Source organism: Seriola lalandi, unplaced genomic scaffold (assembly GCF_002814215.2).
Source record: "Seriola lalandi dorsalis isolate HSWRI2012SDOR001 ecotype SW California unplaced genomic scaffold, Sedor1 jcf7180002054616, whole genome shotgun sequence".
Classification (NCBI taxonomy): Eukaryota; Metazoa; Chordata; class Actinopteri; order Carangiformes; family Carangidae; genus Seriola; species Seriola lalandi.
In genome coordinates this window covers 790,799-818,035 of record NW_019525169.1, presented here as the reverse complement: position 1 = coordinate 818,035, position 27,237 = coordinate 790,799, and the positions used below count along the sequence as shown (strand labels likewise).

General features: G+C 40.6%; 1 protein-coding gene across 6 annotated transcripts; it reads left to right on the top strand.

Annotated features, from left to right (window-relative positions):
* The first annotated feature begins 406 nt into the window (after positions 1 to 406).
* rbm33a (RNA binding motif protein 33a) lies at positions 407 to 27,237 on the top strand. Of its 6 annotated transcripts, none has more exons than XM_023420009.2 (19): positions 408 to 614; positions 3,944 to 4,022; positions 4,468 to 4,495; positions 4,966 to 5,039; positions 5,126 to 5,435; positions 7,327 to 7,485; positions 7,648 to 7,816; positions 8,021 to 8,253; positions 9,645 to 9,963; positions 11,601 to 11,662; positions 14,171 to 14,300; positions 14,826 to 15,193; positions 15,943 to 16,206; positions 16,455 to 16,748; positions 17,158 to 18,069; positions 19,796 to 19,972; positions 20,805 to 20,990; positions 21,396 to 21,484; positions 21,677 to 27,237. In XM_023420009.2, the coding sequence occupies exons 1-19, from the start codon at positions 596 to 598 to the stop codon at positions 21,723 to 21,725; spliced, it is 3,921 nt and encodes a 1,306-aa protein (XP_023275777.1). In that variant the 5' UTR covers positions 408 to 595; the 3' UTR covers positions 21,726 to 27,237. The 6 variants fall into 6 exon arrangements, with proteins under 6 accessions (XP_023275781.1, XP_023275777.1, XP_023275780.1 ...); XM_023420012.2 differs by having other exon boundaries at positions 9,642 to 9,963; positions 14,826 to 15,181; positions 15,973 to 16,206; XM_023420010.2 differs by having other exon boundaries at positions 9,642 to 9,963; positions 14,826 to 15,181.

Below are 27,237 nucleotides of genomic sequence, written 5' to 3'. Positions count from 1 at the left end.
CTTGAGTGCAAGGCATATGTTTAGAAAAATATTGGGTTCCAGTTCATAATACTCATAATATATTTGATAAATATTGATAATAGATATCCTATATATTCACATATATCCATAGCCTACATGTAGGTCTACTAGAATTTCTAAACGTATAAAGGAAATGCCCTCTTGGATGTACGTTTCTTGATAATGAGGCCCTTTTATGGAAGCAATATTGAACTGAACTGCATAATCTATCTAACTGTACAGCAAACGTATTTCCCACAACTAACACTTGGTATGAACTACGCGCAATTGTGGAGGGCAGATACTTGCCAGATTCATAATGATCTGCCTTCATATCGGACCTGACAGGGAGCTCGCGTTTGTGCAGCAAAAACCTATCGGCGGAGCTGGTGTTTCCCACCCACAATGCATCATCGCAGCAACCACAGCTCTGCCATGTTTGTACTACGGTCGTGGATGGAAATCAATGCTGCATAAACGCTGTTTGGTTGCTAGTTTGACGCTTTTTTTTTTACTGTCCTACGAGTGAAATACGAAAGATTAAATGCAACCCCCATTTTTGTAGTCAGACTTTGAGCGGGACACGCAGTGCACCATGTCAGCCAACGGCCAGGGTGAGTAATGTCAGCGGCTTTTGTCGATAATGCTAAGTTAGCTTTGTAGAAAGCTAAGTTAGCTAACATAGCTAGCTACTGTTAGCAGTAGATTGAAACACGGTTGCAGTGACTGTAGGCCATAAACTGGACCTTAGCTATGGCTAGCTAATAAGCTTTACCCTGAACAAACATCCGTAACCATCGGTGGTTGACATTCTTGGTTGTATACAGATATAAGTTTCAGCGAACGGCAGTGTTAGCTTGGCAGCTAAGTAATTAACATCTAAACGTAATTAGCGACATTTTATCGTTGTTTAAATTATCTAATGCTGGTATTATCCACTGTTTTAGCGAATGAATTCAGGGCCAATTCGCGGGCTAACATTAACGTTAGCTTTTAATGTTTCAGCCCTAATTTCCAGCTTGTGGTTGTTAACAGCTGCGTTTGCAAATATCATTAGCAAGTGAGCTAGCTAGTGAGCAAACTGGTGAAAATACACCTCATGTGAGTGATGTAGAGTATTTGTTGCGTCGTGTTTGTTACGTTGCTCTTGAAAAATGTTGAAACTGCTATAATGGCATTTTAAAATGAATAATGGCTCAATAACACCATGTGTTTGTACACTGATATAATAAATCGTTAGTCCCAACATTGCTGATAAAAGCTAGCTAGCTAACCATGATCCACTGAAGGCAGTTGTTCACAAAACACTCAGTTCTTTGGCTAATGGTGGTGTTCAGATATCCGCTTTAAATTATGTACTATGCGTTGGTTTTTATCTTCTGGCCTTGTTGCCAGGGTTGGGACTGAACTAACGACGGCATGTGTACACAGGGGTGCTACTATATGACGCACTTTACGTGCTGTTTTTATTCTACATATTCGTTGATTTTTATTAGCTAGTTGCTGTGGCCACCAGAAGATCATTAGGTGTCAGTTATATTCAGTCATACGTGCAGTTAAATGTAATTGTTTACCAGAAAGTTGCCGGAAAATGTATATTAGTATAACTACGAATGAGAAACTTGAACTACATCTCATTGTATAGTATGAACGTGGGCATTTCACTTCCAACTTGACAAATTGCCAACAATTGGTTTTGGTAATGTGTCCATATGACTAATATTTTTTCTGTCTGACCTTATGGTTAAATACATATTCAGACAGGAATTTAACTTGCTTCCAATATTTATTTCCAAAATTTGCCTCATGCAGGTTTTTCTCTTGGTCAAGTTGAGTAAAAGAAATCGGTTTTTAAAAAAAAAAAAAAAAGGTAATGTAATGTTTGCCAAACGTTTTAGTTTGTTTGAAGTCTCTGTCTGCTCCATTAAACAACTGACTGGTGCAAAATGAATTGTGGGGCTGCTTATTAGCCTGTCATGTCCAAGTGGGTCTTGAGTGAAGAGACTGAAATATTAGACCAAAAGTTTTAGACTAACTCTTGGCCAGATACTTGACCTCAACTTAAAGCCAGTAATATGTTTTTGTCACATGAGACATTTTCGCATGTGATAGGAGGCAAAAACTAAAAAAATGTTGTCTGAATTCCATTTAGCTGCTTGGGTTTCAGCATCCTGGTATTGTGCATGCAGGCTCAGAACTCTGTTAGGAAAATTATGATTGTTGTGTGTTTTCATCATGTACCGATTTCAAAATCAAGCCTATTAGGAGACTTTGAAAGGAAAACATTTGGTAAGGGATATGTACTGATATGTTAGAGCCAGGAAGGCTGTGGCAGGGACATTTGTCTGGCTGGGTCATGTCAAGTTGGACAGATCAAATATGGGGATGTTAATGTGGCATGACCATCAGTTCTTGGTTAACAACTGGGATGAGAGTGTTCCGTATCTTTGTTAAAGGGTGGTGTTCAGTGATGAATTCTGTGTTACAGTAGGGTGTCACATGCACATGTACTAAGTGTCATGTGTAACTATCCTCCATCCATGTGAGGAAAAAAGAAAAGTATAGGACCTCTTTATCAGTCTCACTCTGCTTAAGTTATTCTGTTTTCATGAGATATAAAAAATTTCCCTCACAGCTCTCAGTGTGCTCCCTGTGGAAACCTGTGTGCCATCGCATTTGTGGGTGTGTCTGCAATATCCGCAATAGTTATTCTATTTATACACAAACATGCCAATTTCTCATTTGTGCAGGAGTTGCCATTGCTCTCCGGCACTGTAGAAGGCACTGTGGACAGGACTAGAGCATGCATACAGGAGAAGAAGACAGTATGAAAAGCTGCTTGTGATTGTTCTTTGTTAAAACTTTTACAGTGGTTTTGTTTCGCCATTGTACAGCATATCTGTTACTTTCTTTTTATTTCCTTGTTCTTCTCGTCTTCATAGATACCTTGTTTACCTGATTATCAGTGTATTTTGGGAGGAGATGAGCGAAAAGGCATATTCTAGGTCTGCATGCTGACTAATTATGTAGTTGTGGAGGTTTGTGGATACGTTTGCACATTTGCAGATGTTGGAATGAGATGTATATAGTGGGTGTTATTGAATAGAATGAAGCCATTCTTAATGATATTGATAACACCTGTGTTTTTCCAACTATGGCAAGTCAACGTGTCTGCTGTGTCTATATCTGTGCCCATCTTCAATGGTTCAACTGTGCCAAGTGGCCCCAAGAAATAATCAGTGCCTCTGTCATCAATTTGATGTAGGGAAAGGAACGGATCCGGCCTGGATTTAATTTTTTCAGTTCTTCATTGTTTCCAACTTATTATATATAGAATAATATTCTGTGTTAAATAAAATACGTTTGTTTTGGTTACTCTTCCCATTTTTTTTCTAGATGTATGACTTTGAGGGATCAAGGGTTTCCCTTTCTCCCTGGAGCTCTGCTCCCTTTCGTAGAGCCAGTGTGCCAAATGTTATGTAATTGCAAGGTTGGGAAAACCTGTTAAAACTGAGAGCATGCATCACATGAGGCAGGGGGTTTGTTGTTGATCTGTATCAGTTGAGGATTAAACAGCAGCAGCATCTAGTATGGCAGATACTGTGATAACAGATTCTTGTTGAGGATTAGGACAACATTATAAACACTTCAGCTTATACAACCATAACTCAGGCCAATCTTAATGTTCATTTGGAAGGCTGTTAAATGTTGGGTAAATATCTTTTCTATTTGGATTCAGGCATGAGAGAGTGTACTAGTCTCAACTCTCTACTATGCTGTTTGTGTACTTTCAGTAGTTGACTCAGGTTGGCGTACGGGGAATGTGCTTTTCAAATTCTGCGTGTAGAATAAATATATGTCAGCCTATGATAATGTTGAATATATTGGCATATTGCATTGCTCTAGTGCGAAATCTATCAGCAAAATTTCCTTTTTGTTGCAGATTATGACTTTGATGAATATGACAAACCTGGTGCTGAGCGATCACGCAGGAGGAGAGGTGAAGATGATGATCTAGAGAGGTAAATCATCTTCTCATGTTCTCATGTCTCTAAGAAGAGTGCTGTATATAACTCACAACCTGCTAATGTTATCAAAATGAAGATAGGTCCAGTGCAGCTTAAAACTCATATCTTCCCATAAACAAAATATGACTGTCCTTTTAAAATCATATATCTACAAAACACTAATTTGTCGTACGCTAAGTTTCCGATTTTCCGATAAGTCAATGGCTTGAACAGTATTCTTATTTTAAATAAATGTTATCATCCCATAAAGGAGCAGTTAATCCTTAACTTTGTCTGGAAAAAAAGTAAAAAGTAAAAACAGAGGTATCAGAAGACATAATCAAAGTGTAAAAATTAGTAGATAAATAAAATAATATAAAAATAAACATCTAGTCAGTACTGAAGACTGAAATGTTTTGTCTGATTCTGCTAACCTGTTACTGTCTTTTCTCTTTAAAAGTGATTTGGAAGAGGATTTGTTGGAGGAGGTAAGATTAAACAAAATCTCACTTTTTCGTTTACTTTGACATTAAGCTAGGCACCAAATAGCACTTTGCTTGTCAGTATGGTTTCTTTGCTCACAAGCAGGACATGAAAAATAATATCCCAAAAATTGGAACGTTAGTGTTGATAGAACATTTAGAAAATAGAAGTGAGCAGTGGACTTGTAGCAGGTGGCTCCTCCACAGGGGGAATTGTTGATGTGAACCAGGAGGAAGTACAGTGGACAAAAAAGAACTGTGTTGACCTGCCCAGATTGTCTTCACCACATGGGAATAGAGCATCCTTTGGGGTTGGAGGTGGTCCCCTGCCCGCACGTTTTACACACACACACACACACACACACACACACACACACACACACACACACACACACACACACACACACACACACTGAGGAAGGGTAGAATACAATTGTCAAAGAGCCAAAGAAAATGTTGCTATATTTTTGTTTCAGAATCCCTCAGAAGTGTCTGATGAAGAGCTGAATGATGACCTTCTACAAAGTGATGATGAAGATGTGAACATGGGGTAAGATAATTACATCAGTGCTATGTGTTCAGTTTCATAATGTTTTCTATGTTTTACGGAAAGTGAAATGTTTTGTTTGTTTTCAGTGGTCAGGATATGAGCCTCAATGCCACATACAGCTTAGGCACATCCTATGACCAGCAGGACAACTCGCAGGAAGCAGACTACACAGATGACGTTGTGAACCTGGGTGCAGAGGGCTGTGAAGAAGGGGATGTACAGGAGGAGGGGTACCAGCAAGAAGAGGAGTACACAGAGGAATACAGCCAGGACGACAACACAGAGATGCCTGAAGACCAGATGGATTACACTGTTGAGCTAGCTGACGGTGAAGATGGCTACCAGGATGAAGTGTTAGACATCCAAATCAATGAGCCCTTAGATGGTGAATTTCAAGTGAGTTCTCACATTTGCCTACTCACATGTAAACGCCTGCGGATGCACACACACACACAAACACACACACATACGTCCTCCACCTCCTTTTTCTGTCCAACGCTATTGTATCCAAGAGATAATGTCAGTTTTCTTGTCTAGGTGAGGGGACAGTCAGGACTGAAAATCTATTCAGGAGAAGGAGATGTAGGTTGGCGTTTCTGGGCAGGAGAGGATTAGATTCATTATCACTTCCTGCCAGTTAATTTCTCCATCTTGCTGACAAAGTTTGTGTTGACAGCTTGTTTGGTGTGAAGTAATGCTCTGCTGTCGCCTCCAAATCCTTGTGCCATTGTGACCTTGGGCCCTGTATCTTTGGGGGAGTAAGAAGCTGCTTTGTGTTGAGGAGATGTGCTGCCAATCGACGGAGGTTAATGTGGGGGGCTTTTATCTCAGGCTTTAGACTGGATCTGATAAAGTCTCATGCAGGTGAAAAGATTATTGACCTTCCTGAGGACACCCCATACAGTTTTCTAATGATTGATGCGAGTTTCCCTTTTATTCGTTTCCCTTCCCTCTTAGCCCAGACTAAGAGGATCAAAGATAAGACCAGATCCATGTGCAAATGTCCGTTATGGTCCATTTACCAAGGTGTGATGGTGTTTGGCACCTGACAGAGATATATTAACCTACCTCCTTTCTCCAAACAAAGATAAGATGTTGACCTTCTTACTGAGGGTACACAGCTCAAGTGGATGCCTACTTTGGATTTTGGGAAATGTCTGTAGGTGTGGATGTGTATTTGTATTATGTGTAATAACTGTTTACAAGGTCACTAAACTGTCCGGCCTTGACATTTTGCACACTATGGTATTCAGTGGGTACTATGTGGAACAGTTTAAAGGATTAAGCTGTTTAGCTCCCTTGGGGCAGCCTGTCCATCCATCAGGTTTACAGAGTGTGTTTTTTTTCTTTTCTGCATTAATATGTGCTGCTGTTTCGCAGGTTAATGGAGCGCAACACCAAACAGCATTGTGTGACCTACAGTCTGACCTTATTTAGCAATGAATTTTTGTCAGAGGTTGTTAATGCAGATAGGATGTTTGAATAACCAGCAACCCCTATACCAGTTATGGGGTCTCTTTTCTTGTTGATTTTCTGGAATGACTGAGATGTGTATTTGGGATTGTATGAAGTGGTTGTATCACGAGTTGAACTGAAATCTTATTATGGAGGAGGGAAAAAAATGATTTGTCATCTCCCAGAATGTTTGCATCTGTGCCATGTTTTTGGCATGGAGTCATGAACTTACAGTGCGGCCAATAACAGTGTGATTTGCGTGGAGTCAGTCAATGATATTTTCACCATCATTGAAGCGGGGAGGAGTGTTTTTATCTGTGCCTGCATTTCTGTATATCATGTCAAACATTTACATCTCATTGAATTTCAAATGCTGTCAGGAATAGTAATGAAGCCTTGCTCCCACTGTTATGGTAATTTGGGTGGGGGGGTGGGATGGGATGGGGGGTACATAGTGCCTCCCCAAAATCCTCTCCATAACATTTTAATGTTTGCCTTTATACTCTGTATAATTTTTGTCTTTGTCTTTAAATTTCTACTTATCTCTTCATTAATATTAAAGTATATCATCATTTAGCCTACTTTTATTTATTTTAGCCATTCAAAAATTGATGCCAGTTGAACTCATAATGTGTTCTTTATGCTTGTATATATTTGCCCTACATTGTGACAGCATTGCTTGTTAGGAATTGATGTTTTTAATTTCAACAGAAGCACACTAAGAGATTGTTTTCCAACAACGACTGAAATGCAGTCAGCCATTGCTGATCCTTATCTGAGCGTTGTTACCACTTAAGCTAATCAATACATGTTACCCATGTGATCTTTAAAGGATGATGAATTTCAAACCTCCTATGATGAGCCTCTGGATGAACATGGAGTCCAACAGGAGGAGGCCCCCGAGGAGGAGGAAGAGGTGGGGGGAGAACAGCAGCAGGAAGAAGAGGAGGAAGACACTGCAGAGGACTCTCAGGTCTTTGACACAGAGGAGGTATGTTAAGAGCCTCCACTCAACGCCTAGTTTTGTTTCTATAGATTGCATTTATTTACCACAAACTCGATTATTGCACACAGTTGTGCTCGTAATAAAAATGGTGAGGGGTATTTGTTAGAATGGTAGACTTTTGTTTCTAACCTCTGAAAATGTCTTCAGGTTGAAAATGAAGCTGTGCCTGAAGAAGAGACCAAGGAGGAATCAGATGAGGAGGATGAGGAAGATGAAGAGTCTGGTCGCATACGGTTCAAGTCTGAGAGAAAAGATGGCGCTGTTGTGCGTTTGGCTGATGCAGGCAGTAAAAGGAGGAACATCCCTGAAACATTAGGTAGAAAATGTTTCCTGCCGGTTATAATTTGTCCTTGATTCATTGACAACTAAAGTAAAAAGTAAATCCTCACATATTTTGTGATCTTGTGACCTCTAATCTGTAATAGGTTTACATTAATATGGACTTGAACCTGTACTTTATCCTAAATTAATATTTAGGGTTAATATACAAATGCTGTTTTCCTGTTCCACATATAATCAGAACTGTCAGAGAAGGCCAAGCAGGATCTGAGGGAATTTGAGGAGCAAGAACGGCAGAAAAGACAGAACCGTTACGGAGGCCGGGGGAGAGGAGGAGGAGGAGGAGGCGGCTTTGGGCGAGGAAGCCGAGGAAGAGGAGGCTTCCCAGGCTTTGGAATGGGAGATTTTAGAGGAGGACACAGAGGAAGAATGAATGACCAGAGGCTCCCCTTGATGGGAAACATGGGCATGCAGGTAAACTACTGTACAGTCATCCACCTGAACAGCATAAAAGGGATAATCTATTTAGCTACACAGTAACGCATCACTTAGTACTGAATCACTCCTCTTGAAGAGTAGCTAAAGGGAGCATAAGGGTTTCACTGGATAAGATGATTTGAAATGGCTTGACATATTCTTGTATTTGTCACAGTTACAGCAAGGCTGGGTTTCTCTGTATTTGAAATGTGTTGTATTCACTGCTGTTGTCTTTACTGTCTAAGACCTCCAAAGCAGTGCTCGTTTACGCGTGAAAAAGTCAAAACACTCTTTCTCTATATCAATGTTGATATATGGATTATAGCAAATCATTTGGCAGTAGTCCATTTAGACAGTATTATACAAAATTAAATTTGTTCTTTGCCCAGGATTTAGTTTCTTGTGGGCTTTTATTGTTTGATATCAATTCATGCATTTAATCCTTTGATTTACATGGCTCAGCAGTTCATACAAGACCCTTAAAAGTCTAAGTCACTTGAAGTCACTTGAACATGTAACTTAAATAAAAAGGGCCAGTGATGATGATCTTCAGTAACACAGTGGAAGGTTATTGGATTTAAGAACTCGACGAGGACTACACAAAAAGTACACAAAATCAAAAGTATTAATAAATAATAAAATACCAATATACCATTGTGTTAAAGTGATTCCTCTCAAGGCAGCATGACATTTCTCTCCAGCTCTTCATTATTTTAGGTAGTATTAATTAATGATAATAGGCTGTAAAATTCAAAACAAAACGGCAGCACTGGAAATGAAAATTTAAAAGCAGATCGACGACATGCCAACACAACAAACAATGTGCTGACTGCTGTTAATGAGCTTGTATTTTTTACAACATACTGTTGTAGCCAAGTTTAACTACTTGACTAAATTGGTCACTGGCATGTTTGTTTATTTGTTTGTTTGATTGTTTGGTAGTTTGAATAGATAGACTGGCCAATTATCAAGGACCCATTTTACACGTCACTTAACTATATAATTATGGGTCCAACATTTATCAGTTGGTGCATCCCTGGTCGATATATTCCAGTGCCAGCAGATAGCTTGACTGTTGGTGTTGGTCTTTGTTTCTTCTTAATGGCTGTAGCTCACTTTTTACATATTGTGATCCCACCAAGGTTGCCTTGAGTTTTATGTCACTTATATATATTCTCAAAAAACACATGCACTTTTAATCTTCAGGGGAGACTTGCACTAAATTACTTTAGGATATCATCTTCAGTTTTGCTGGTGAATTGACTTGTTGGCGTGTCATCGCATGGCTGCGAGCAATGATATCAGAATCTTCCCAGAAAGAAATGTGTTTTGACAGGTTGTTTTGGTTTTCCCTCCTCTCCGTTTCCCCATCTCTTTCCAATTAGCAGCCACCCTCCAGAATGCCTCCTCCTCATCAGCCTCATCAGCAGCAACTGCAGTCCCAGCAGCACCACCCTTCGCGTCCAAGAGGACCTCCTCCCTTCCAAGAGCATGGGCGCCCACTGGCCCAGCAGCCCCTTCAGCCCCTCATCCCCCCACACATGGCTCACCGCTCTCCGCCGTTGCGGCCCCAGATGGAGCCGCCACCACGAATGATGAGCTCCCCACCACCCCACTTCCCCCAGCATCACCAGCAGCAACCTCCACAGCCCAAAAACATCCACATAAACCCCCATTTCAGAGGGCCCACGTCATCCTCTGTGCAAGGTAAATTAATCCACCATCACTCAAATGCTTTTTTTAATATAACCTCTATGGCCGTTTTTCTGGATTTATCACAGCACTACTCGATCAATAGCATTAAAATTGATTTTTCAGTCTTATTCATAAATGACAATTCTGCTACCTATGTGTTAGCAAGGTGATTTGTTGCATCAAGCCAAACTCTCCTAATTATATCCACAAGTTTACACCCCGTGATGAACCGTGCAAACAAAATGTGAGAGGGATATAAAATATAAAATTGTGTTTATACAAGGAAAAGGGTCATATATGTTGTGTGGTTATATGATGTCCATGTATGCGTTAAAATAATTGATGATTTAAGATACATTTTTATATAGTGTAGTTAAACATCCAGAGGTGTATGGTGCTGTGACTCAAGTTATTATTTCAGTTACAGTTGACATTATTTCTAACCCTAACCCCTCAGCATATAAAGTCAAGCAGTTGGCTATAAGCTGTCTGTTTAAAACATGAGTGTGCCTTTTGTCTTGTGCAAAGTTGATGTGATAGTTCCATACTAGTATGCATGAAGACAAATAAAAATGCAATAAATATTATTCTTTTATTATTTCTTCTAAGATTCGTAGTCTCAAGTATGGAAATCATAATTGTCATTTTATCCATAATTGTGTAACCCTAGTTTATCAGCAAGATCTTCACTTGAGGTGCATGATGCTGTTTTGGCTGGCAGTTATCCTTACACTGTCCTGAAAGGTGTCTGGATTAGAATGTCATTTTGTTGTTTGGTTGAGTGACAAGTGAATAGCTCTCTGAGTCAGTAATGGGTTTATCCTCTTTTTTTTTTTTTCTGGCGGCATCACCATTCCGTTCCCTGAGATGGTTTTATCTGGTCTGTCTGTCCAGGCCAAGATTGAAATTTTGTTAGAAGTATGTGTGTGTGTGTGTGTGTGTGTGTGTGTGTGTGCGCGCACGCGTGTGTGTGTGTGTGTGTGCGCGCACGCGCGCGTGTGTGTGTGTGCGCGTACGCGTGTGTGTGTATGTGCGCGCACGCGCGCGTGTGTGTATGTGTGTATATCTCACTGTGTGTGCATGTGGGGGTTTGGGTTTTGCTCCTGAGAGGAAGACGTGTTCTGGAAGATCAGGGATTGCCTCTGGTTATGATTAAGTGTGTGTGTGTGTGCATGTGTTTGTATATATGTCTGTGTTTATTTAATTATATATTTTAAGTGATAGATTCCAATTGAATGTTTTCCAGCTGTAGATGTTGACATACAATTACAGTAACCCCTATTTTGAATCAGTATGCCAGCAGTATGCAAAATGAAAATGCTTTTATTGAATTGTATTGTGCCAAATGTTGTCAAACAGCAAATGTCTTATTCATTTGTATTTGTTGAATTTGGGAAATGATTCACATGCATTTCACATTTCCTTGAGCTCCCTGGTCTGTGCCCAGCTGTGTAAAGATGTGAGGAGCAACTCGGAGACAAATTTAAGATGTAGCTCTGTGTAACAGCCTTTAGCATGGAGGTGTCTAATGGTCTCCTCCCTTTCTACTATCACCACCCTCTCTCTGCCTACTGCCCCTCATTTTCATTTCTCTCCCCCTCCCCCCTCCACCCCTCTTTCTCTTGCTCTCTCCCTCTCTCTCATTGCAGTGCCCTTGATGCCTCCTGCTCAGAGCCAGCCCAGACCTGCTGTGGGTCCTCAGAGGTTCCCTGTGAGTAGCAGCTGCTCCTCTCTCTCCCTTTTGCCTCACTTTCTCTCCCTCTCCACACGGTTAGCGTCCCTTTTTGTGAGGGTAATATCATTACGGCAATTAGACTTTCCTGCCCTGGCCAAATACTGTTAAAGCAAATCTGTAAACACTGATACGAGTCTGGCTGCACAACTGGAAATGCGTGATAGGGGCTTTAGGCAGTAGACTTTTTGGAGGTCGGGGCTGCAGTGGCGGGACTTAGTTAGCAACTCTTCATGGATGGGCTGGGGCTCAGACTAGCCAGCTTGGCACATAATGGAATTGTGAATCCAGGATATATTGCCAGTTAAAATTCACTTTCTACAAGTTTGTGTCCCAAAGGCATGGAGACCTTTTTTGAATGGTATTTGAATTAATGAAACATGGTGGTGGTTTGATGGGGCTGGGCTGTGAGCGTCTTGCCTTTTTGCACTATATATTAAGAAAGCTGAATTTCATGTCAGAGAAAAGGGATCTTAAGTCTGTGATTTCCTGTAAGAAAAGGTCCTTTATTTCACACACAAAGAACCCATCCAAGAGATGACAGAAATGCCTTTAAAGTAATTACTGTATTGCGGGAAATGGCTCACTAGCAAGTCAGCCAAAGTGCCTTAAGTTAGTCCGTCCTTCTAGTTAATGATGCCCAGGCATCAGGTGGCGCTGGTCCTGACTGACATCTTCCTGGAAAGTACATTTTATATGGATTTATGCAAATTAGCCATTGGAAAATAGCTGCATCCAATTGCATTCATGTGGATTTACAACCCTGTTGCCAAATGAGCCAGGCTTTCACATTGGAGTCAATCTTTGTCAAAAAAATTGTATTTTATTTACCTCTTTTCCAACCTTCAATGTCAGTATCATGCAATTCCTGCTCCCTGAGGACTGTGATGGTGCTAGATATTGATAGCACCGTAGCAGGGAGCTGTTTTGGCTCTTATCAGACAGTAGAAGGTGGGGTTGGAAGGGTATGGGCTGATGAACAACATAGTGTTGGATTCCCCAGCTGTCAATTGCATTTAGGCTGCTGTTGCCAAGGACACAATTTGAAATGCAGGTGACATACCAGCCGGCAACATTCCATTTAGCAGTGGGCACCTGATTACTCATGATTATCATACATTATCATCCCATCAAATTTAATTGTTAAAAGACCAGGCGAATGGGGGTCATAGCCTCTAGTATTACTGCATTAAATATTTGCAGGTGGAGACTGGTATTGAAATATTAATCTCAGTGCCAATTAAAGTTATTTGTATATTTAATCCATTTAGATAATGACACTCAGTTCAACCATGAAACGGAGATGCGACCAACTGCACTATTTGAAAACAATGTCAGTATGGGATGTAATTTCTAGTAGTCAATACCTTTTTGAAATTCTTAGCGTCTTGTTGTGCATTTTGATAAATAAATTCTTCCTTGATGGCAGTTGGTAGCAGTCATAGCTCCTTGATTCCTACCGCCTGTGAATATTATATCCTGAAAACAAAAATGCTTTAAGCTCAAATTTCCATTCTTTATTAAATATGTGACATTTCAACCCTCTCTATTATATTTGTCATGGTTATCCCCTCATTGCTAAGAGCTATCCGAGCATCAGTTACATATTGAACAGCCTGCAACCTTTTTTTAAATTTTTTTTTTATCAAGGATTAGAAGTGAGAGGATGAGCCGTGTTATTTTAGAGGTATTATATGGACACCAGAGTCCTCATTGTGCAAACCTGCCTGTCTGACCATTTAGAACAGTGTGATTGTGCCCACATTGTGCTCCCCTGTCTTTGTAAGCCCCTTTGATTAACTTTCTGTTAAGCAAGTTTCTGGGACTCTGGCCTTCCAGCTTTCTAACACCTCTCCTCTCTAAATACCGCCACACAGCAGTGGAATAAAGATGGATTAAGCCTTGATAGCATCTTAAGTAATTTACAATAAGCTTGGAGGAGGCAAGGAGGCCATTTGTGGAAGTGCCACGTGTTGAATAGCAGGTTAATTTTTCAACAGAGATGGATGTTTAAAAGAATAAAGGAGACAGTTATGAGGGGGATTCGAATTCCAAGGAGGGATTAAAAGGTTGTTATCTACTTTTCCTTGGAAGATAGATGGGGAGTAGTGTGCATGCAGTGAAAGCTGTCGAACATGCAAAGAGAAAACGAAGTTGAAACAAAGATGAGGGCATTTATCCCCTCCTAAAATACCCTTTCCTTGTTAAAGACAGACTTCTAGAAGGTTTATCAACAAAGCCTCAAGTAGCATTAATGCAGGTTTGCTCACAAATTCATGCTAAAGGGTTTCTTTAATATTGGCATGCATATTGATGTTTACAACTCATGATTCTGTGTCTTTTTAATGACCCTAGCCCTTCAATTACAAGCACTCCATGCCCGATGAAATACTCCACCGCAAATTCCCATTTTTCATTAGTTTAATTTGTTTGTGATTATTGAGTTCCCAGTATGGCCTATAATTCATGAGTTTTGTGTTTTCCCAGGGACCGGGAGACTTCCAGCAGCACATGCCTGGTAATTTTGGTCAGCCCCAGCGGCCTCCTCATCACATGGAGCCCTTTAGGAACCAGCCACCTCAAGGCCCCCAGGATAGGGAGCCCCTCTTTATGACAGGTGAGTCTCACACCCAGCCTTGACGAGGGTTACAAAGCGCTCTTAGCATATTTAACCCTATTTGACAACAGCTCTGACAGTATACCTACAGGGTATGCTCCCAGCTTTGTGGTGCTGCTCTATTAGCAGCACTCATGTTAAATGCATGTGTGTATGTATGTATATGTATATGTGTGTGTGTGTGTGTGTGTGTGTGTGTGTGTGTGTATATATATATATATATATATATATATATGTGTTTGTGTGTGTATATATATATGTGTACATCTGAATGAGCCTTGGATACTTAAAACATGCATTAAACATATATTTCAGATTTTTTATTCACAGTGTTAATGTTGAATTAAATACAACCCACTTGGTGGTTTATCATTTCACCTTGATAGAGTTGTCTGTTCTTGTTTCCCTTGCCATAACACTATACATCTGGAGAGGGAGTTACTGATGTATTGAAATTGGCTCACAGTGCAAAAAACTGACATCTCTGTTGTGTTGTTGTTGTTTGGTCTTCTTGCTTGGGCACAGAGCGCACAGAGTCAACACGGTTTCCAGGGCAGCACATGTTTGATCACCAGGGCCCCAGCCCTCTGATGAACAGCAGCAACAACCTCCACCAGCAGCAGCAGCTGCCCGGACAGGGCCACATGGGCTTCGGCCCACCAGGACCAGCCTTCAACCAGCCGGGTCAGGGCCCGCTAGGACTGTTTCCGAGAGAACCCCCAAGACCCAACCTCCCTCCCCACCAAGGTCACCAAGGAATGGTCGGCTTGAATCAACAAAGTGGCCCCCCTAACCAGCCCAGACCTTTCATGGGCCCTCGTCAGCCGTTTGGCCAGCAGGGGAACCTTTTTCCCCCTCCACAAGTTCAGTTTGGGATGCAGGTACGACTAAGAGTAAGTGAATATTATAACTAAAAGATGTTCTGTGTAATTGTCTGTAAGTTGTGCAACAGCTGGGTAATGTTTCTTTATTTCTTTTCCAATCATGTATTAAATTTGCATGCCAAACATGATAATTTGATCTTAGTATCATGAGGTTTTTTTAGTATCTTCTCTTGCCTTTGACAAATCTTGTAAAGGAGCCTGGCATACAATTCACATACTTTGTGTGCCATCAATGTATGAATTTTGGTTGGTTTTACTCTAGATTATTAAAATGGTGTTGGCAAGAGCGATGACTAGAGTACTGTACACATGAGTAAACTAGACTAGTTATCATATTCACTGCTACTGAAGCGAAAAAGACCTGTCTGTTTGGCATCTCAGCATTTTGTGGAGACATATACGTGAGCTCCCTCTAGTGACTGAATCGCCATTTTAGTAGAACTATGTGGATACATGAGGACACCAATTGGAGGTTAATTACATGCAGTAATTGTCTGATCCTATGTTGAAAATAGTTTTCATAAGAAATTATACAGTTGCTGTTTAAAAAAATTAAATTAAATAAAAAAAAACATAACAAAAAAAACAAAAAACAGATTGCATTATATATGTGTATGAACTGTGTATATATGTATACTCACATATAATGTAGTCAGTTTTTATTTCATTCTTATTAAACATATATGTAATATAAAAACTATTGTATGTGATAGCAAGTTCTGATTCTCATGTTCTAGTTGTCTTTTCTATAATTTCAGGGCTTAATGCATGGTCCTCCTGTCTCCCAGCTTCCACATCACGACCCTATGTCATCCCATCAGCCCATGCACCACCAGCAACAACATCATAGGCAGGAGTTACCCCATCACCAGCAGCAACAGCTAAATCTCAGTGAGCCTCGCCCCATGATGCACCATGGCCAGAATCTCTTCCATCAACAGCAGGCGCACGGTAGCCCCAGGCAGATGACTCCCCGCCCTCAGAACCCCCAGCAGCGCAACATGTCCAACAGGCAGAGGATGGTGAGAGATTAACATATTATCTTATTAGCATATTAGCATATTATCTGTTTTCTGCTCAAACTGATGAAAAGAACTTACATGGGGTCTGTATTTTCATCAGTGTCATTATAATTACTCTGTTATTCTGTCAGCATCTTTCCTCAATAAACAAAATAGTGCATGGTGAAATTGGATAGATCTAAATGTATATTAAAATCAGACTAATTGTAAACTCAAAATGAAATGTTTACATTTTGCCCTTTCTTCAGAACACACCTGTTTCCAAGCAAATACAGCAGCGCAACAGCAACCTACGGGAGCTCCCTGTAGCACCTGGCAACACAAACATGAACAGTACCCGCCCCACTGCCTCCCCCGCTGCCAACGTCAGGCCTGTTGCCAAGGCAACACAGGGGGTGCGTCCTGGGCAGAACATTCAGCCGGTGCCTGACGGTGGCAGAGGAAGAGGCCTATTTGCTGCCAAGACTGAATCGCAGCCTGGGGGAGCAGGCAGGACAGTGGTTCGCAAGGAAATCCCAAGCACACCATCCAGCGCGGCACAGGTCAGCTTTTTTACATTAATGATAAATAAAATATTGAGTTTGTTTGCACAATGCACAAATTATTTAACATAACTGCTTATTTTAATTTCTCAAATATTTAACTGAAATGGTACTGTAAACTGAGTAATTTTCAGTATTTTTCCCCGCAAAATCCAGTTCAGGCGAGCTTATCAGTGTGCTGAAGAGGACCCCCATTTATTAAAAGACCAATCATAAGGTTGTTAATGACAGCAGTCTCATTCCATTGGAAAGAACAGATCAATACTATTGCATTTTTCTCTTGGGTTTTGACTTTGATTACATCTGAGTGTCAAGTAATATGGTTCAAATAGGACACCTAGGCTCACAGCTCCCCTTCACGTAAGTGGAGACAGGCAGTCATATTGTCAACTTGTGTTTTGTGCCACAGGACCCTGATGAGGATGAGGAGACACGGCAGTATCGTCTGAAGATTGAGGAGCAGAAGCGTCTGAGAGAGGAGATCCTGAAGAGGAAGGAAATGCGACGGCAGATGCAAGCCGGCGTCAGAAAGAAGGAGCTGCTGGAAAGGCTTAATTCCCAGACAAACACTCCAAGCCAAGGGCCTGCTCCTACACTGATTCAACCTGCACAGCAAAATCAGCAAACACACCCTGTACAAAAACAACCGCCACCACCACTGCAACAGCAGCAACAGCAGCAGCAGCAGCAGCAGCAGCATCCAGAACAAAAACAGCAGCCACAGTTACAAAAACAGCAGCAACAGTTACAGCCACAACAGCAGAGACAGTTTCCTCAGAGAACACAACAACCATTAAATCAGTCATTTAAGAATCCTAATCAAGGCACCCCCATCCCTCCTAATGGCGCCACTCAGACCCTTACTCCACGTCCCAATGTGAAGACACGCCTACAGATGGTAAAAGGTAACACCCCACAGCAACAGACCCCCGGGCCTATTCCAGACCAGCAATGGAAACAGCCCCAACAAAGTCCGCAGCAGCTGCAACAACAACAGCAGCAGCAACAACAGCAACAGCAACAGCAACAGCAACAGCAACAACAACAACAACAACAACAACAACAACAACAGCAACAACACCGAAGGAATAGTGCAATGCAGAGCTTAAACAGACCTGGCACTCAAAACAACATACCTGTAACTCCCTCATTGGGCCCGGCTCAGGCTCAGGCTCAGGCTCAGGCTCAGGCTCAGGCTCAGGCTCAGGCTCAAGGACCTAAACCTGGGGCTAAAAGAACTGTGATGCAGCGAGCCAAGAATTCTGGTGTTGAAGGTCAGCAGGTGCCGCAAAAAGTCAGAGTCGTCAAACTTTCAGGAGCGGTGAGCATATGATTTCATTTTTATCCAACACCTTCTTTTGCGTTTGGCTCGGCATTTATTTCATCCTCTACAACTGATTTTTATTCACTAGGGAAGCTACATAGTTTTGAAATGAAATAGTTTTAAATGCCACTGAAAGCCCTCACGCTGTCTATTTTGTAGTCTAAAAGATATCTAACCTATGGGACTGACAAGATGATGTCTGTGTCATTTTGGCAAAATTGATCTGGTAAGAGTTTCCTCTCTAAAGCTTTGGGAACTGGTATTTAAGCCACAATGCCTTCACGTACATTTTACCTTGAGAACACAGAAAGGCTGTAGGCATTAAAGAGAGCGGTATGACATTTATCTGTAGAGATGGGGACACCTCATCACTGCTCTTAAAGGTTGATATCCTCTTTTAAGGGCACAAGAGTATTCTTTTAAAAAGATAAAGGCCTTGGAGAAGGTAAAACAAGAATGACAGTAACGCCAACAAAGTCCAGAATTACCACTGCCGGCTATTTTATACTCACTTGATAAGTTACTGCTGTGGCCTTAATTACACATTAATCTTTATTGAAAAACCACAAAGGCATGCATGTTAAACATTCATACTTGTCACTGATGAGACATGTTGGTGGGATGTGATAGTATTTGAAATAAGCCGCTTTCCGACTCCATCCCAGAGGATCAAGCCGCAGAGCCAAAATCGCAGGCTGGCTGCAGATGAAGATAACTGGGTGTCAGTGCCTTAATGGAAACCTGCGCAGAGCTATCTGATGTACCGCATCTTGGAGAAAAAAGGGGAGTGGGATGTGAGGTGGTGAAAGAGAGATGGAAACAGAAAGACACAGCTAAGGCCTATAGCTGCGATGAAAAGAAGATTCTCTAGATGCTCCCTCTTCCACATTGTTCTGCTGTCATCAACGGGAGCTTGACAATGTTATCTCCTCTCTTCTCTTTTTTTCTTGCTCTCTCTCTTCCTCTCTGTCATCCCTCAGTTGCTTTTTTCCATCAACCCATCTCTCAGGTGTGAGGCAACAAAAGAATGCCAATCCAAGAGCCTTGTAATTAATCTTTCTTGGTTGAAGGGGGGGCAACATAATACCTGTGTAAGAAAGTTGCCACTTTTGAGGATTTGGATTTGTATGGCTTAGGCACACAGATAAGAGGCAAATTATATTTTCATCAGGGATAATACAAAGCAGCACAAGACACAAAAGCTGGGGAGAAGGGGGGTGTAAGGGGGATGGGGTACACATCGAGCTGCTGTCGTTCCAGTGTAATGCAGCTTAGCATTTGATGGGTGCAATCAGGAGCTGTGATTTCTATAGGAGGGATTAATCCATTTACTCTCAACTGGGGACAGGTCAGAGATATCGCCTCTTTTCTTCCCCTGTATTGATCTGTCACATCTCTCCGCAGAGTCGGGGAAGAGACGACCTTCAATTCTTCCCCGCATGTCAACAGAGTTGAGCTGTGACTTTATTTGATAATGAGACCATCACCTTGTTGGGTTGATCTTTATTCCCCACAGCTTGTGCGATAGGGATCCAGCTCCAATGCTGGCACATTTTCAGCTTGCTTTGTAGAAATGGCCTTCCATTTCTCCCTTATGTCCATAAACATGACACTTTCCCTAAATGCTTAACATAAGAAGGAGTTTGTGAATCCTGCAAACAAAGATAAAGGCTGGACATTTTTTTCAGTTGTTAAATTAGTATTGTCCTCCATCATCATACAGAGTGGAAAGGGGCCTGAGGCCACTGGCAGCCCTATGCAGCAACAAGGCACCTGGCCGGCACCTGCACTCAACCAGGGCGTCCAGAGGAAGGTTACCATGACAGGACAGCAGCAACAGGGACCAAGCGGAACACCGCAGGCTTGCCGAGGGGGCATGGGCAACCCACAGCAAAACAGGGTATGTCATAAATGAGTGCTCACCGCCTTCTGTGTTGTGGGCATCAGCAACCATCTCACCTGAAGTATAGATATTTTAATAGTCCAGACTGTGAAGTAATGGCAGTTCTGATATAGAAGAAGCCAAAATGTCTCCTGTAAAGTTGTCCTGTGCCGCTGGCGCTACCCTGGCATTCAGCAGACATACCAATCGAGCATAGTGGTAATAAGACAGGACAGTATGCCAGGTGCAGGAGTATTGACAAGCTGAAAGCAGTGTAACACAGGGGGCTACACAAGGTCCCCTGGCCTCTCTGCACGCCTGTCACCACCAGGCTGCTGTCACAGTTACCATACTCACTGATGCTGACAGGGTAAGGCAGCCACCATAACGCTTGCATGGCTCCTCTCCCTTAATGCTCCCCCGCCCCCAACACACACACACTCACACACATATTCCCTCTACCTCCTCTCCTTTTCGGGGTCTCTCCCTCCTCCTCTTCTTCCTCTGCAGCTGAAGAAACATACCTCTCACTCAGGAGCTCATATGAAGATATGCCATGCCACATGCATCATGTTCTGATGTTGATGTTCTATGTAGAAATATGATAAGTCAATCACATGAAAGCGTGGCGTGTCTGAGGGGTGCGAAAGGAAAACATAGCGTTTTTAAATTTTCCTTTGTGCTGAGAAACAGTATAGCTCCTCTCCACACGGTTGAATTCAGGATTAAAACATCAACATGCCTGTTTGAGCAGGAAAAGGTTGTCTGTATTTTCGCCGCTTTTCTTCTTCCCCCTTCCCTCGTATTTTTCTGTCATGACGGCAATTTTTCTCACACCTGGCGTTGGTAGGTTGTCGTGTCGGGCCGGGGCCGAGGTAGAGGGGGTGGTCAGATGGGTCGAGGTCGTCCGATGGCCACCAGACAAAGCCAAAGAGCTGCAGAGAGTGAACGCTGTACCGTGTCCATAGAGGGCCTCTCCTCATCTACAACTGACGTTCAGCTGAAGAATCTTCTCAGATCCATCGGCCCCATTGAGGTTTGTATCAGATGCTTTACAACTTAATATTTTAGCGTGCAAACGTATTGTATTTCTGTTCCTTTCTTATAACTTAATATGTCCCGTCCTGTATAAAAAGTAACAATATTCAGACAGTTGGGCAGAAGTTAAGCTGTAACTAATGCCTTATGTACATATGTTATTTTTTTTTATATTTAAGCTACGTACTTTGTGAGGAAAACTTTAAAAAATGGATATTTATGTGTGTCCACCATAGTGGCAGTAATGAAATTCTCCTAATGTAATCCCATAGCGCCCTCTGTCGTAGTGATTAGGTAGGTAGAGAGTGAGCTAATCAATTTTCCTTCACCACCCTCACTCCCTCTTGTGGATAAGAGGAGTATCTAGTTGTATTAAATTTGTTCTTTTCTGTTTCTGTCGCAGATGTTCAAAATGATGCCACAGCAGAGGAAAGCAGTTGCCACATTTTCCAGTCCCCAGCACGCAGCAAGTTTTCAAATGAGCTTCCATAGGTAATCAATACTCCCTCTTCTTTTCATCATCTTTAAACACATGCCAGTCAAATGATTACATATTGTGGTAGGTCTTTACATTTTGCCAATGTGATGGTCTTGAAATTCAGCTTGTACAGATTTTGCATAAATGTGTATTAGTATCCAGCCCCTTTTGACACTGGTTCAAACATTATCACAATTACCACACAGGCACATGATTGATTTGTCCCACATTGATGTGTCGCTGATTGATGGATGAGGAGCACAATAGAGCCAGGGAGTCCCGTTACAAGACGTCACTTTCTCCTGACATGGGAGCTTCTCATGCACAGCTCCATCTTGGCATAGGAATATTTCTTCAGCCTTTTGAGGTCACTCACAGTCAACGTCTGCACAGAAGCATCGTTCGTCATTCATCTCCTCTCGACTTTGAACAGTGATCACAAAGACATAAGCTGCGAGCACACCTGTGTTTGACTTTGTCTACCAATTGGCCATTGTTGTAAATTGGCACTGGAGAGACACTGGACAGTTAATCCTACTTCGATGTAGTTTGTGATGAATGTTTTTGTGCATCTTACACGGACCCTAAGTAGAACATATCATGAGATAATGGTTGCTCCCCTCCTCAGTGAGATTCATATTAACAAATGCAAATGACACTTGAACGTTGTAATTCTAATGTGACCACTTCATAGTGTTATTTTTTTTCTTTATTATTATTTGCGGCTCGGTGTTTGGTTTACACACAGGGAATGGTTGTGGCTGATTGTAGCCAGCCTATTCATGTGGGCTCTACCCTAGCAGTGTTTGTCCCCCTCTGTAGATGGCAGTATTTCATTACTATTGGTGCTTCATTTTTTTTCAACCCAAACCTGCTTTTAGGTAAAGTGATGAATCCCCAAGCAAAGCAGTTTTTGGGTAAATGGCACTACCTAGTGGAGGACTAGCATACAGGCACAGAGGTGGCCTGGGTGGATGATTTAATAGAGTAGACATAGCAGTGACTAAAACCAAGTTAACACAGGATTTAACAGGATTTAACATGAATATGTGTTTTCCAAATTCCCTTTTAGTTTCGGGAATTGTGACTGTGTTGTGTAGATTTTGTGGTGCTTTAAGTTTCAGTGCTGCTTCTCAGACATTGTTCAGCTCAAATCGCTCATTAAAGTTAGTTCATTTGGTCATTTGGCAGTGCTCCTTGTTCTAAATGTTAGAACGTCTTTTAACTGTTTAATTTTAACACCTGGAATGCATTTAGGAAAAATACTTCATGCCTTTTTGGATGTATATTTTAGTTGTATGTCTGATTATGGAGTTAGATTTAGCTTTCTAATCTGTCCTAAGTGTGCCTTGAAGGAGTGTGTTTTTAGGTTTTTTGAGATTTTTTATGCGTACAACTTAAATGTATATTGTTGGGAATTTAATATTTGTATTATTTTGTAGCTCTGAGGGAATTACTTACAATTCTTTTCAGGATATACACACCTATGTAAATTATTTGAGCTAGGATATATGTTTGGCTTTCTCCTTTCGGAAATAACTGATCTGAATCTGTGTGACTATCACTTGGTAATTTGATGCCTTATCAATGAGCTGTATAATGTACCTGGAATAGCACTTTGAGCAAAAGGCCTTCACACTGAGCTAGTAATGTGGATATTTGGCAGAAGAGCAGAAACAAACAAATTACCTTAAATGTTGAGTTCCCCTTATTATGATATAGACGTTCTCCGTAACTTCTGGGCTCTAAATCATAATGATATCTTACTCTTACAAAGGGTCAAATTTCTTCACACGTGTGAGAAATTCACTTGTACAATCACTAATGCAACATATTTTTCTGAGCATGTGCCCTTGTTTGGGAAGTGCTACCACATCACTGAAACCTTTTAATTCTCTTAATACTTAACTTCCGTGTCATCATTTAACTAAATATAGCAAGTTAGTCTCACTTACTTTTTCAGTTATTCCATGATTTTTTTTCTACACACAACATTTTTGTCTATTCCGGGTTTAGGATTTGTCAAACAGAAAGTTCTTCTAAATATTCAAACATTGTTTTGCGTACTTTATTGATAGGGATGTGATGCGAGGAAGGTGAGGGGGCAACCATTATCTATGTAGTGATCATGTACATAAGTAGATCAGACCTTTGACTCAATATTTATCCTGTTAACATTTTTTGAGTTATTCTTTACTCATGTTGTATCAAGTTAAACAGTTTTATATGTAAAGATATGCTGATGTGTCCAGGCATAAATCATTTTACAATTGTTTTTGTTTTGAATTTAGAGCCAACATGAAAAAATGACTGGACCACGTTTCTGTTTATAAGACATTTGACAAAAAGTTTAAGGGAAAACAAGAAAATAAAACATGGCCAATATACCGTGAACATGCAGGTATGTAAAGCCGGTTCAACTTTAGCCCAAAGATGTGTGGTTTTGTGTGATGTCCATGTGTCTAGTGCAATGAAGTATCTTTCTTATTTGTGCCACATTTCAATCATTCGATCAAGTTCCTGGGTATTCACTTTGCAACATATCATATTTTTCTTTAAAAACTATCTATTACCTTGGGATTAATGCAAAACTCTTTTGAGGATTTTTATTATTATTTTTGTAAGTTTGTAGACTTAAGTAATTATACAGCAAGAAATTCTAGCTCAAAGATTAAGGGGAATGCCACTGAATTTTGGCATTGAAAATACTTGCTTCATATTCTTAAACAAGAGAAATGTTTTCCTGCAAATTTAACCTTGATGTCATACTAATGTGGAGCTCCATGAAATGTGTAAGATATAGGAATAGGTCTAGTAATTGTTACATCCTACATAACTTCACTGGGATATATTTTTCAGTTAGAGCAAACTATATCACATTAGAGGGTTAACATGTTGAAAACCACAAAGTCCTTATTTACTGTCAGAAAGTCAACTCCTGGCTGAGCATCTGGATGACATCACAGATTAAGTTCTCTGGTTTTGAGATTTACGAAGTAGTGGTTCACAAGTAGTTACATTTGTGCTTTCTGCATGTGTGAATCAAATTCATAAATTTAGTGGTATTTCCCTTAAATTAGATATTACTTGAAATAATTCAAAATCTATTAGGTTTTGAAATAAGCTGCACTTAAGTGATTCTCGCCAGTAAAGATCACTAGATCCTCAAAACACTTTTAATACCAAAGGTATTTGGATGAATGGGGTGTCTGAAAATGTCTAAACCCCTAAATTCCTTTTAGGTCTTGTAAAACTTGAGGTTGAGTGGTTTACAGTTTTTTGTATGTTTTACAGTTGTTCTAAACTGGCTTCTTTATGTTTTAATCCTTTTGTTTTGAGTTGAACTGATGTAGAGGTTTTTGTTCTCTTACAATGTGTATTTACTGTCTTTCATGTTGTGGGTTATGCATGATTTTAGTCCTGTGGTAAATCCTGTGGATTTGAAAAAGTATCGGCAATGCCAGTCAGAGAGATATTGTTATAAGACATCTGGTCTTGTAATTCCAGAACAGATTCATATTGAATCTATTTGTACCTTAATTTTAAGAATTTCGCACATATATGTACCTTGAGTTTATAGAAATGATGTTCTATATTTCTCAGAGGAAAATGGTGCTTAATGCCTGATTTACAGTAAGCTATTTAATTAGCAGGGTGATTTTCCAATCACATCACCTCAACCCTATGGTTGAGGTAGTTTATTTAGATATTTGATTCAGAAAGGTTTATCTGTCAGATGTGTATGGGGCTGTCTTGTGCTCGCATAAGAGAACTTCATTTTTGCTGCTGCTGACAAGTATCAGAATGTTTCTACCAGCTTCGGGTCAAATATGCAACACTAGCTGGGTTGAGTTCTATACAACACTAACTTGCAACTTTTTTTCAACAGGTCCATTTGGTGAATAAGGGTGCTGAGACTTTGCAGACTGGCTGAAATAATCATTTCATTCTTTCTTTTTCTTCAGGTCACATCCACGTCACCAGAGTGGTGTCACAACCAGTCATCAGTGTGTTGCTCACCCCAAATGCAAAGTTAAGGGACCATACCAAGGGCTTAGCATGTTTTAGCAAATTAACAAAGTAGGTATACATGCAGAGACTTGAAACCTGCTAAGGCTGGGCTTATGTTTCATGTTAATACTGTTCACTGTAATTTGTTCCTATTTGATTCTTATGCGTAGCTTCAACACATTAAATTTTAGTTGGGCAGTTAATTGTTGATGTGCTAAAACTAGCCCCAGTTTATATCTCTAATGTAATCATCAATTGCTTAATTCTGAAAAACCCCAGCAGGTCATTTAATATCACTTACTGCTATTTTGAAGACATGCCCAGATTACTTAGAAGACCTTTATATCTTGCTGGTATAAAAAAATAATTTCTCTGCTGCATGTTTTATACAACACATTTCCAAAACTTAGCTTTATTTAATCCAACTTTTTGTTAAGTTGTGTTAGGCAACCAAGGAGATACAGTATGCCATCTCCAGTTTTGTTTGGTTAGTTGCATCTTGTTCAAGTTTACTTTTACTATAAACCAGATGGAATATTTTTGTACCAGCAAAATGCGGCGTTAAGTGTTTTCAAATGACCAAGAGTTTTTTTCTAATTTACAATGTATTTATATTTTAGGAAATCAGTGGCTTAAATCTGTTACTCTTAATGTGACCATTAACGAAAAAGTCTAAAAAGTAGAAGTACGGATTACATGAGAAGTATAAATGGGTTGAGCAGAAGCATGCAAAACCACTGGTATGGTCCGACACTTGTGGTGCTGGTTTAATCACATTGGGCTGTTTGCACAGATGTTTGGTTTGGGATGGAACTAATGAGATTTGTCTTATGAAAACACACCTTTATGTGACCACAGTTATCATCACATCATACAAACGATGGCCTCACGGATTAACATATTAATTTTTCCACAGCATTCTGGTGCGAAGAGCCGTTTACCAGCTTTATCCATGAAACTGCTTTGTCACTTTTCCTGCCTTAACTCACTCACTTCACGCTTCAGGTTTTTTTTTCTTTTCTTTTTTACACCAATGCAGCCTGCGACCATAGGATGAAGACTTTACTTGAACTTACTTCCCTCATTAAATAGATGTTGCTGCATTCAGAGTATTGGGCCCGCCACATTTCCTCCCATTACTGCTTTTTCTGCCATCGCTGTTCTTCCAGCTTGCATATATTTTTACAGTTACTCATCTTTTCCTTGATGCTGCTGTTGTTGAATGAACTTGAGACTTCTGTATCAAGCAGGGTGGCCTACCAGGATTACCATTGTTTGTTAGCCCAGTGGCTGGAGGTTTCCATCTCTGTGACGACAGCCGGGTTCACAGAGCAGACACGTAACTCTAAAGCCGCTTTATGGCTTTCACTGCACCAAAGGTCATCCCAGCTTCTTGACATACATTGTTTGGTTGGATTTTGAAAAAGACACTACAGTGGTTTCCTCATCTCAAACAGTATGGTGCACCAAATAATGACTGAAAATCCAACCTATTGAGCTTTGACTGAAACTGTTGACAAAGCATCTTGTCTTATGTTTTCACCCTTCGCACTGATCTATCATATGAAGTGATCATGTTTTATGTTGGAATATTCTGAAATCACTGCGAAAATAGCTTTGATGCTGTAAACTGTGGTGTTTGTAAAGAGGCAAAATGCTTTTTATAAGAAATTGAGTTGTTTTTAAAGAGATGAAATATGTTAAATTTGGTACCAGTAACTGAAGGAAAATAAACTTTTTGACTTACACTGCAAAA

Bases quoted from the DNA above. Each gene is read 5' to 3' on its own strand.
- rbm33a (XM_023420007.2), top strand. The intron at 7,486-7,647 runs GTATGTTAAGAG...AAATGTCTTCAG, and splicing joins AGGTCTTTGACACAGAGGAG to GTTGAAAATGAAGCTGTGCC. The intron at 16,207-16,454 runs GTGAGAGATTAA...CCCTTTCTTCAG, and splicing joins TGTCCAACAGGCAGAGGATG to AACACACCTGTTTCCAAGCA.